Source organism: Medicago truncatula, chromosome 5 (assembly GCF_003473485.1).
Source record: "Medicago truncatula cultivar Jemalong A17 chromosome 5, MtrunA17r5.0-ANR, whole genome shotgun sequence".
NCBI classification, from domain to species: Eukaryota; Viridiplantae; Streptophyta; class Magnoliopsida; order Fabales; family Fabaceae; genus Medicago; species Medicago truncatula.
Genome location: NC_053046.1, coordinates 10190277 through 10202704, shown reverse-complemented (window position 1 = coordinate 10202704; position 12428 = coordinate 10190277). Strand labels below are relative to the sequence as shown.

The window sequence follows — 12428 nt, the reverse complement described above, 5'->3', positions numbered from 1 at the left end:
CTTTAGATTTTGAGTGACTTTAGATGTAACTTTAGACACAGCAGATATCATGTCTTTAGATTAGAAATTTTGATATAGCTTTTTTTTAAGTGAGTTTAGATGAAACTCTTTTTCTACGGGAGTTTAGATGTAATTTGTGATTTACATCATGGGTGATTTCACTTTATTGCACCAAGAGATTATTTTCCATCCATAATATTGAGGATCATATAATAAAAAAAAACATGTTAAAAATGTCATACAACACTCTACCAACATTTTAAATTTCATAATCCGAACCAAATAAAAATGGTGCGAAAAGAAATTATTTTGCACTAAATATCCTCAATTATCCTACATTTAATTTTTTTTTTTTTATACAAAAGAGGGTATGAGGCCCATGTTATAGATAGTATAACAAAGAAAAGTATTAATTGTCTTTGTTACTTTTGCAACTTGTCCATCCAGTTATAAAACTCATATCTCAACACACCAAAAAAAGAAAGAAAAAGAACACACGTCTCAACAAATAAGAACAAAAAATTGTTATAAAGAACCGGTCCTTATATGCTTATATAAAAGTGTCATGCGAGCATGGGCGGATCCCTTCAAGGCTAGGTGTGGCTATTGCCACACCAGCTGAACCAATTCTTTTTATTTTTTATTTATTTTTTATTTTCAAGTCCAAATTTTATATCATTTATGTTCAATTTAAAAATATAATCACATATGATGCCTTAATTTGATGGTAAAGTGTGTGTTTTTCTAACTTATTGTCTTAGGTTCAAATCTTAGCAATTGTTACGTAATCAATAAACATATATAAAGGAATACCTCATACGTAATCAATAATAAATATATATAAAGGATACCTTTTTGGAGAGGGTTTTTTTATTTTGAATTGACCATTCATTTAAAATATTTTATATAATATTATTGAAGTTGCAATTAGAAAAGGTTAAATTCCACTAAAATATAAACAATATTTGTTATTTTAAGCGTAATTTACTTTGCTTAAATAATTAGTCACAATGATAATTTCATCTCAGATCCGCCCCTGCATGAGAGGCAACTCAACCTAAAATGGAACAAAAGCTTAAGCTTAACACAATAATCAGAGGAAAATATATAATATAATAACCAAAGGAGTTGGTACCTGTCAAAAGATAAAGAAGAAAGCAAAAAATACGTGACTAATATAACAACTGATTAAATTGTAAAATAATTAACATGATAAGGGATGAGATCGAAGTAATTAACATGAGTATAACCGATGAAATTAAATAAGTTACATGTACCAAAAGAAGAAAGCATACAAACAATATTTTTCACCTAGTTCAAGAGTAAGTGATGAGATTGAGAGATTATAGATATAATTTTAGTGGAATGACTTGTAAGATAAAAAATGTGTGACTAATATAAAAACTCATCAAATTGCAAAAGAAGAGAAAATGAGCGATTATTATCATATTATAAAGACAATTGTGTGTTCATATAAGAGGTGACCTTTCAGCAATACCCTCTTCTATCTCCAAAACATATGCAAATCCGGTTTTGAAGAAACAATACCCATTTTATAAAGCTAAAACCTGTTAGAAGAACAAATATATAGATGAAGATGGATGAAACTAATGTAAAATATATAACAAAAAAATGGAAACAAACGGAAGAAGAAATAGTGAAGGGACATAAAAAAAAACGTTGAAGAACATTAACATTTTTCGTGTGATGGCTGTTACTAATTAATTAAGAGAAAATGGAAGAGTGGGTAACGGTTACTTAGTAATAGGAAAAGTGGATGCAAAATGTGATTAGAAGAAAAATAATGGAGAACCTAGCATAGAATGAGTGAGTAAAGAATTAAAATTATTGTACATGAAAGGGGGCATTTGTGAAGTGACACATAAGCAAAGTGTAGCTTAGAATGAGAGAGAATACATGTAAAGAAATAATTAGAAAGGGAGGCATTGGTGAGGTGACACATAAGCAAAATGTAGGTTAGAATACATGTATATATAGATAGATAGATAGTATTATAACAATGATGTTTTACAACATTATTGATTTAGTGCAATTGAAGATCTGTTTTGCTTAAATTAATATTTTTGCTTTCTTTATTTTTTGCATATCTTTTTGTTTCAATGTCATTTCTTCAGAGCATATTATACTTTCAGACAAAGTGAATTTTATCCTAATGAAAATGATTTAACAGAAGAAGGGTGGTAAAGCAAAATGGTCGACCTTACCGTAAAAAATAAGAAAGCTCAATCATGCATTGAGAACTTATCCCATTAAAGAAGTTGTTGTCTTCGAGTATAATAATGTTGATAATCGGATACAATATCTCAAAGAAAGTCAATCAACGTTATAGCTTTCAAACAATGCTTCTTTTTGTATGTTGAAGGATTTGAGAGATTATTATGAATGGTGAAGTCTACTTCAATTTAACATATCATTCTTTAAGTCTTTATAAATCAAAATGTTAAATACAACAATAAGAAAATTACGTTATAATTTTTTTGGGTACAATTATACTATAAAATTTAATACCATAAATTATGTTATAATAAATGCATTGATTTCTCTTTTGGACTAAATAAATTTTATTTGTCAAATAAAAAGTTAAACAATCAACCAACAACAATATATTAGTCTAATGATAAGTTAAACAAGTTAAATTTTTCATCATAAATTCATACAGACAACATGAACAACAACCATTTAAACAAAGAGTTTTTTATCACCAAGAAAAAACCAAAAAACGCAGAGTTTTTTCTTCTTCTAAATAAACAAAGAGTTTTTATGTATATAGATTAAAAACACTTGAATAATTTAGAATGAATAGTTCAGAGGGCGGCGCGTGGGTGTTATGCGTCGGTGAGTGAATCATCAAATGACACCCAAAAACTAACAAAATAAACAATGAATCATCATAATGTTGTGACTTCCATGGAAGTCTACATTGATTTGTAACATCATTTTATACTAATAGCAACCACACAAATGAGGTTGATGTAACATCATAAATCCTTAAAGCGATAAATCACACAAATAATACAAATCATGTCAAGGATTTAGATGTTATTTATTCTATAAGTTCATCATACAAAAATAATTTCATCAAAACATTGCAGCGGAATAATAACATCATCACATCAGCAGCTAAATAAAACATCTTCACGTAACCATGTCACATAATCAAAATACAACTCCATAATAAATCTCCAAATATAAAATCTTAACTCAACATACTGAGTGATAAAAATCTCAACAAGTCATAAAGTATAAATGACAAACTGACACCCTTAAGCTAACTTACCCCAAGTATAAAATCTCAACAACTCACCAAGCAAAGAAAACTACTCATGCACGTCGTCTACTATTCATAAGAATAAGGCAGGCGGTCAACCGAACGACCACTGGGTTAGCCACATTCTATAATTAAAGTATAATCAAACATAAACATTCAAAGATTCATGCATAGCACATATACATACTCAACATTCATAGAATACTAATTCCACATGGATATTATCTCTCCTTTATCATATCATATCAACATATATTAATTCTTAATTGACATTATCATCACAAGTTTATCACCTAACAACACCAATCCACGTAAGAATTTCTCACCTCATTCCCTGTTTAGCCTAATAATCAAACTACACCAATCTCATCATTTAGGAATTATCATCCTAACATGCCACCCTATTCATTTTACATAAAGTTCATATTATCCTAATACATACAAATCATCTAATTCACACCAATCATATATGTCACATAAACTCTTGCCTAATCAAGTCAACAAATATGATTCATCTTTTCAAAAGTATAAGCAAGGAAATCGTTGTCACCAAAGAATCACTAAATCACATACATATAATTCATACTTCATTATTTTCACCAAAATAAACATCATCAATTAAAATCACGTGTACAAGTATCACCAAGAATAACAAACATCCTCAAGTACACATCTTCACATGTTTACCAAATTTCACCAAGTTCACCAATGCACATAAATCACCAAGGTTCACCAAGCACATATTCAAATGATTCATATAATTCACCAAAGCACATATTTTCATAGACTCGAATGTATGCAATGCGCTCTATACACGACTCTATATGCATGTGGTGCCGGTTGTCATTTTGATTACAAAGTATTCGGTCGTCTTCGTTGGATTTAAATATCCTAGTCGTCTTCATTAGATATAAATATCCTACTTATGAATGCATGAACATATGACTCAACAATGCATACGTTCAACATACAATTCGTCATCATTTTCGTCTTCATTTTTTATACATGCATTCATCATCAATAACATCGTCATTTTGCATGTAAGACTTCACAACAAAAAATAAATCATCATCATAATCATCATTAACCATCATTATAATCATCATCAACATAATCATATTTATCACCAAACATTCATCAAATAGTCATTATAAAAAAGAAACACATTCGCTTCATAATTCACGAGTCATAATTCAACAAGAGTCATCACCAAATCATCAAGTTAAAATCACCAAAGAAGAATCATCAACAACCAACACCTCAAGGAAACAACACATATTAACAATCACATTTTACATAAAACACAGACAACTACCACATTATGATATTCATCATTTTAACACCCAATCTTCATTTATTCATTCTTATACTATCATATTAATATGAAGGTAAAATCATTTGTTATCCGGTAATGAAACCACATTTTAACAACGTTCGTCTATTTTCACCACTTTCTACGTTTTCTAAGTATTTCAACAAAACAAGGTAAACATAATCAAACATCTCAACCAAGCATATACACTACTCACACATGATCATAGTAGCTTATGCATATAGGCATCATAGGCCAATTCCAATTGATTCCATAATTTCACAAAGTTCGTCCCACTTTATCACTTTTCAAAATAATTCCAATTTTCAAAGTAAAATCATGTTAAAGCTCATGAATACCACCCAAAACATTTTTTTATAAATCAAGGTTACATTAAACAACCCGAACCTTACCCTTTTCCATTAAGAAAGACAAGTTTTGAAAAATCATGCATTCTTGAACATTGTTCAAAAAGTTTGGTTCGATTCCCAAAACCATGTTCAATCTAATTTATTTGATGTTTCCAAATGTTTAGAAAGCTTTACAACAATTAAATACATCAAAAGAATCATTTACGGATGTCTGGAACGACCACAAACGCTCTAAAAGTACAAAACAACATGTTTTGTTCTGCACCAACTCACCGTGGCATATATCTCACTCGTTGGGCGAGTTTCAGACAATACAGGTTTTTAAATTTTCTCATTTCGCGCGTAAAATTCAAACTGGTAATCTGATTCTAATTCCGCTTTCGCCTACGCGCTCCTTACACTTAGAACTATCACATTCTATCAGAAAAATCAAGTTTCTCCCATCCCAAAACAACTCACTCAAAACCTCTCATAATCACATATTTTTCAAAAACACTTAAAAGGATTTTTCAATCAACACCCAAGTTTTTCCCCAAACAACAACTTAAATCACAACAACACAATTAGTGATACCCAAGGCATGAATCAACACCAACAACAATCTCATCATATAAACATGATTTCATTAACAATCAACAACAACATCATTTTTCACCAAATTAAGCAAAACTCACAAAGGTTCATATTAGCATACTTCAACCATGGAAAATCAACAACAACAACAAACTTAACATCAAATTAACATACCCAAATTTATCATTAAATAAGGAGCACAAAAATTGACATTAAAATTCACAAAAGTCACAATTCACAAATAAGCATTTATTCGCATAATTGAAAATAGGAGATTATAGCTTAATTATGAAAAGGAAACCACCCCCCTAACCTCTAGTCTTGAAGAATCCTAACTTTGGCTTCCATTTAACTCTTAGCTCTTCAAACCCCAAGCTCTCTTTCTCTAACTCCTCTTATATCCTCTGGATTCACTTTCTCTCTCTACCTCTTATATTTTTGTGAAATGAATAATGAAAGCTTAACCTAATTCTCACAAGAGTTATGCTTATATACCACCTTTAATTGGGATAGGTCTCTAATTGTCTTAATGGACTCGATATTTTTACCAACTAATTCACCAATGTTACTACTTACTTAAACCGTTAAATAAGGAATAATTGCCGTATCTAAATAATTACTCCAACTCACTAGTAACTTAGTAAAAATAATTATTCCCACTAAAACACCAAAAATAACCCTCTTAATTAAAATGACTATTTTACCCTTGCTCGTCAAATGACCAAGATGCCTCTGAGCCTAAAATGACTAAAATACTCTTCTCAGGCCAAAATCCACTAATCCCGAAAAAAATACACATCGATATAAATAATCACATACAAACACATATAAACACATAATAAATAATTAAAATAATTCTAGCGAAAAACAAACTGTTACAATTGACATCATATCTTCACCCAAAGTCTTAAGACATTAGATATATGGGTCATCACACTTATGTGTTACTCAACATATAATCTTGCATACACGTGAAATTTTAGCTCACACTTGACACCCTAGCTCCCCCAACCAAAATCCATGACCAAGAATCACTCCCACTCCCCCGCATTGTTGAAGTGAGATATGATACTACCATATGCCCTTCTTGGGCAGCAAACACACAATCAACACCTTGGAGAAAGAGCAAACACACAAATAAGAATGATATCACATATACATCCTATATTTTAAGGTTAAAGTATATGAGTTTTTTTTTCCACTTATTTGTTGTTCAACCTCTACTCTTTTATTTAATGTTGGACTTTAACTGACACTTAATACTTTACAATATTCTCGATGATGAAACTCTAGCCCGTAATTGACACTGGTGTTCATGCTAATTCAAATTAAATCACAAATCCTCATTCTCAATACGTGCTCTGCATTGAAGAATCCTAAATCCTAAATCTAGGAGTATTTTTGATGGGTTTGCTTTTATTGCTGCGATTTTTGGTGTGGGTATTGTATTGAGTTTCTTTTTAGTTAAAATAATAGCTTCAATTGGACATTAGCTTGTTAATCAATAAAGGCTAAATTACACCGTAGGATTCTTTAAGTTATATACTAGTATAAATTTCCATTTCGTGGTTTAAAATATAAACTTCAAATTAAATTGAATGGATAAGGTTGTAATTGTATAGTTGAGACTTAAGATCTATGAGAAGACGCGTGGTTCAGTTAGTTCTCTTTCAAACTTTGTTGAGTTAAAGCTGATCAAGCAGTAAAACAATGCAGAGTTGAGAGAGAAAAGCTCACTTAACTTCTTTTTCTTTGAAAGAACAAATTTTATTAATCAACCAGATCCTTACTCAAAATGAACAGAGACCGGTGAAATTAAGAATACAAACAAAAGGCATCGTATATAGGCAAAACACCTGAAATAAACATCCTAAAAACACCTCCGAGGACAACACCCACCAAAGTACACGTAACCACCTAAAACAGACTCCTTCTAAAAAACGACCACGGTAAAAACGATATCCAACCACCCATCATATCACTACTCACCCCTAAAAAGCTCAATTGACTTAATTTAACAACCCATTACAGACCTTTGGATTAAAGGTAAACGATGTCCAAACTAAAGTTTGATTGGGTTGATCGTTAACTTTTCCATGTAACATGTAGAAAAACCTCTCATTGGACTGTCTTCTTTCAACATGACTTTAATTAGAGTAGTTCTCACCGTTTTTAGTGGATCCTCAACATGCCTAGGCTTTTAACAAATTTTGAAGTAAATACATTAGGGGTGTTCAAAACCGAACCAACCCAATAGAAAAACCGCAAACCAAACCAATCCAAACCGAAACCACAAAAAACCGCACTTGATTCGGATGAATTCGGATGACTTTTGCACTGAACCGCGCGGTTTGTTCGATTTGCGGTTTGCATCTCAGCAACCGAACCAAACCAAACCAAACCGCAAAATGAATATTACTTAAACATGTACTATCCCAATTACATAACTCAAGAATCTCTTTTGATTCGATTTTTTCATTGTTGCACCATCAGGTTCGATTATAATTCATTTTCATCTCTTTCAAGTGATGAATTTGTTTCCTTTACTTTCTAATAATTTGTTTCATGTTTATGTTTCTTCTTAATTTTACCTATTTTGATATAAATTTTACCTAATATTTTATCATATAAACAGCAAAATAAAATGTCATATGTTTATTTTGTAACAAGTTGGCAATATTAGAGTTAATGTAATATTTTTTTTATCTCGCGATAAACCGAACCAATCCAAACCGCATTGGTTTGGTTTGGATAACTTTTTAAAAATCAACCAAACGAAACCAAACCGCATGCTGCGAACACCCCTAAATACATGATATATAAACTCACATATTTCTAAAATTGATGACATTTATACACCAAATATATAGTAATGGAGATGTCCATTTCTTTTCAAATATGGAGGGGTCCTATCACTAAATGGGTTCTACCATCATTAATTATTTTTTACTTTTTTCAAAATTGTGTCTTTATCTCTCCAAATGAAGGAAATGGAGAAGGACATAAATGGAGAGGATCTTAACTCCTTAATTAGGGAATGTTAACTAGGTCCCCCGGAGCACCGGTTAACATGACCCTTTAAATTATTTGGCAACTCTTTGGATGTTAATGAGAGCCTTACATGAATCAGATTCATTGAAGTGCTCTGAAAAATCTGTTTTACAAACTGAGCCTACAAAATCTGTTTTCAAAACTGAACCAACTCATGTTAAAAACAGCTGATAGAGATTGAACAATCAAATTGCTACTAGTTCCATGACCAGTCAATAAAACAATAATAAAAACAAACATCGCAAAAATGTATCCAACGCTCAACATACAACAACCAAACATAACCACACCCCAACTATAACTCGATACATAACGCATTTCTCTAAAGTATATTCACGCAACCAAACTACGGCTGAACATATATCTGGCTTCATTTTCTTTTAAAAATGAAACTCATGTAAGGAAATGTCATGGCAGCAGCCACAGCTGCAAACCAATCCAAAATGAGGTTGAGGATCCAAATGTTAAGCGTTGACTCAAACTAGAGATTTTGAATTCAATGACAGTTGCACAAACAATTTATTACACAAACTAGAGAGTTTGAACTGGAAGACAGTGACATAAACAATTTATTACACGTCAAAATCAGTGGGTTTTGCAAAATCAGTGAAAGTGATTTTGTAGAAACTCTATATGTTTGGTTTGGCACTTGATCAACATTTCTCGCATTCAAATGCACTTGTAGCGTGAAAATATCAACTACAATATGTAGCAGTGAGCAAACACAGCACCACAGTGAATTCAAACACTGCCCCAAAGTGTAGTTTTTGCTAAAATTGTGGTGACTCACTATGATTCTTAGCAATATAAATATTCCAAACTACACAAGACTTACACACACTAACAGGCAGATAGGCAGGTGCATACCTTACTTGGCGGGAGACAGCATAGAACAAAATATAAAAACAAGCATATAACATATTATTATAAAATCAATAGTAGAAAAGCTAGATTATTCAGCTGCAACAAACAGTTTGCACTAAAACAAAAACAAAATTTCCATGCTGTCTGCATAATGTGTAATAATCTTAAACCGGAGAACAAAAAACCAAAATTATTTAGTTCAGATAACCACACAAAAAAAAACTATGACAAACATATAAATGGATTTTACTGGGAAACCCCAAGCCATTTAGAGAAGTTGTCAAATTCAGCATAATCAGAATCTGAGACCATGGTGTTATACCAAGCTTTCCCTGCAGCCTTGATGGCAGAAGCTTCCTCCTGAAAGAGTGATAGGAACACAACGAAAAGTAATGTTAGCTTCAGACAATAAATAAATGGTAATAAGATTGTCAATTAACGAAAACAAAATACTCAATACAGCAAAAAAGAAACACAATCAGAAAGCAGGGAACATATGGAATTGCATAAACCAAAAGTCATCCATTATTCCACAAAAAAAAAAACTCATCCACTCATCTAAGTACACTCGGCTGAAGGTCTAAATTGGAATACACCAAAAAAGACACAATCAGAAACAAACAGGGAACATATGGAATAGCAAAAACCAAAAGTCATCCGTTATTCCACGAAAAATCAACCCATCCACTCATCTAACTGAATGTCTAAATTTGAAATAAAATCAAACAAATTAAATTAATAACTGGAATTCCCAGGAGTTAACCAAAGCTGCCATCAAATCCACTTACAGCTAAAAAATACTTAATTGCATGATAAATATCAAGGGTGTGCTAATACCGATTGTTCAATAAAATAGTAGAGTAAACCCGGAAAATCAGTCTCTATTGAAGTAAAGATCAGAATATGCAAGGAGCTCACTGATCTCAACAAACTTAACAAACTCATATTGATCACTCGAACAAGTATGTATCTTGATGCGGGCCTCAAGAGCATGATCAGAACCCAAGTTTTACAAGTATGTATCTTGATGCGGGCCTCAAGAGCATGATGAGAATCCAAGTTTTGATAACTTAAGATGAACTTCGTTTTATTTTAATCTAGGTTGGAATAATTTTAGGCTTATTTAGATTTGAGATTGTAATGGTTTTTAATCAGTTTTAATTACATTTAGTTTTAAGTTATGAGTAAGTGAGATACTTTGCTTCTTTGCACTTAAGACAATACAAGTGCAAAGACCCTAAAGTACACATTAAGTTAACAAAATCTAATTACCAAATCACTACAAACGCAAATCAAAAACTATGAATTACTACAAAAAACAACTTTAAAACAAAGTTCTTTATACTAATTACTAAATTATTAGAGTTTGGTTTTCTTCATGCAATTGAGATCCTCATCCTATCTTCACAAATCAGTCTCAACTTTTATACAAGGTATGCAGACACAACCTAATTAAAGCACTCAATCTAAATAGAAACGAGTACTGAAAATCAGCAAGATCACAATTGAAATCAAAGTGCAACTAGCACATAGTTCTTCTTTGGCAGAATCCTAGGAACAATACCAAATCAACATAAAATTGATCATGCACATGCATAAAAATATACATCAAACAATCAAAACAATAAGCTATGCAGGCATGTGGACTAGTCTAAATAGCAGATTACACGTCTCAAACTAAGTAGTATAATTAGTATAGATAACATAACATTCAAAAATTGAGCACCATAATAATTATGAATATCACCTTAGAGACAATCTTTCTCTTCTTGTCAAACTTCTCCTTCTTGGACTTAACCCTCTCAGCCTCAGCAAGCAAAGCCATCCTCTTAGCAGTCTTGGCATAAGGATTAAGCCGGAGCATAACATTAAGATTCTTAAGAGGATTCTTCTTAAGCGTAGCCCTCTTAACATCCTTCTTAATCGGTCTCACAACACTCTGCACCTCATCACTATTAATAATCCTAGTCAAATCAGAATTCACCATCTTAGCCCTGGGCAAAACATACCCTTTCTTCTTCTCTGAACCCTTATCGAACGTCCCATAAATTGAATCCAATTTCTCAAAAGCCGACTTAGTCCAAATCACAAACCTACCCAAATGCCCGCCCGGTGCAAGCTTCAACAGATTCAACCTCTCCACATTAGTAATCTCAACACCCGGAATATTCCTAAAAGCCTTCACTGCCTTCGCCCCATCGGTACCATAAACAATTAAGGGTCCTTTGCGTGATATATATCGCCTATTCCTCATCTTCCCCTTTCCGGGTCGAATCCCAAGGCTATCCTTGGCCTTCTCAGCATCAGCAAAAGCACCAACCTGCTTCAAAACCTTAATAGCCTCCTTAGTTTTCTCTACTCCTTCAGCAGCATCACCAACAACAAGAGGAAACTCTGGAACAGTCTCAATCCTATGACCGCGAGCAAGAACCAATGAAGGAATGGCAGAAGCTGCTATAGCTGAAACAACAGCATAACGTTTCTGATTAACATTAATCTTCCTGTGCCATTTCCTCCAGATCCTTGTCGGAGCAAACATTCTACCACCACGACACATGTTACCAAAAGCAGCCTGACCAGCACGGTGGGTCCCACCACCAGCAACACGAGGAATACGTGAAACAGCACGTCCAGTACCCCATGATTCAGCTGAGGTTTGGTGGCCAGCTTTACGGCTGACAGCGTAGGGCTGTCGGGAGTTTTTGGAAATGTTGGAATGGACGAAATTGACGATGTCAGGACGGATTGAAGCACGCATGACATCGGGGATTGGAAGGGTGTTTGGTGAATCGGTGGACATTTCCGATTCTAGGGTTTGGATTGTGACAAGGGGACGTGCTGCTGCTGCTGCGGCGGCCATTGGTGGAGGAAGAAGAAACACTAGCTAGGGTTTTTGCGGGAGGCTACTGCTAAGTGTGTGAGAAGAAGGGTCTGTTATGTGATGGTGAGATGAATGTAGTGTGTTTTG

General features: G+C 32.9%; 1 protein-coding gene and 1 long non-coding RNA gene across 2 annotated transcripts; both read right to left on the bottom strand.

Annotated features, from left to right (window-relative positions):
• Positions 1-1255: 1255 nt before the first annotated feature.
• LOC120580706 (uncharacterized) lies at positions 1256-5993 on the bottom strand. The gene is made up of 2 exons (XR_005646428.1): positions 5859-5993; positions 1256-1568 (listed from the first exon to the last, which is right to left on the bottom strand). It is a non-coding gene; the product is annotated as an uncharacterized lncRNA (long non-coding RNA).
• Positions 5994-9496: 3503 nt separating this feature from the next.
• On the bottom strand, positions 9497-12428 carry LOC11406297 (60S ribosomal protein L4). The gene is made up of 2 exons (XM_003612401.4): positions 11208-12428; positions 9497-9820 (listed from the first exon to the last, which is right to left on the bottom strand). The coding sequence occupies exons 1-2, from the start codon at positions 12318-12320 to the stop codon at positions 9707-9709; spliced, it is 1227 nt and encodes a 408-aa protein (XP_003612449.1). The 5' UTR covers positions 12321-12428; the 3' UTR covers positions 9497-9706.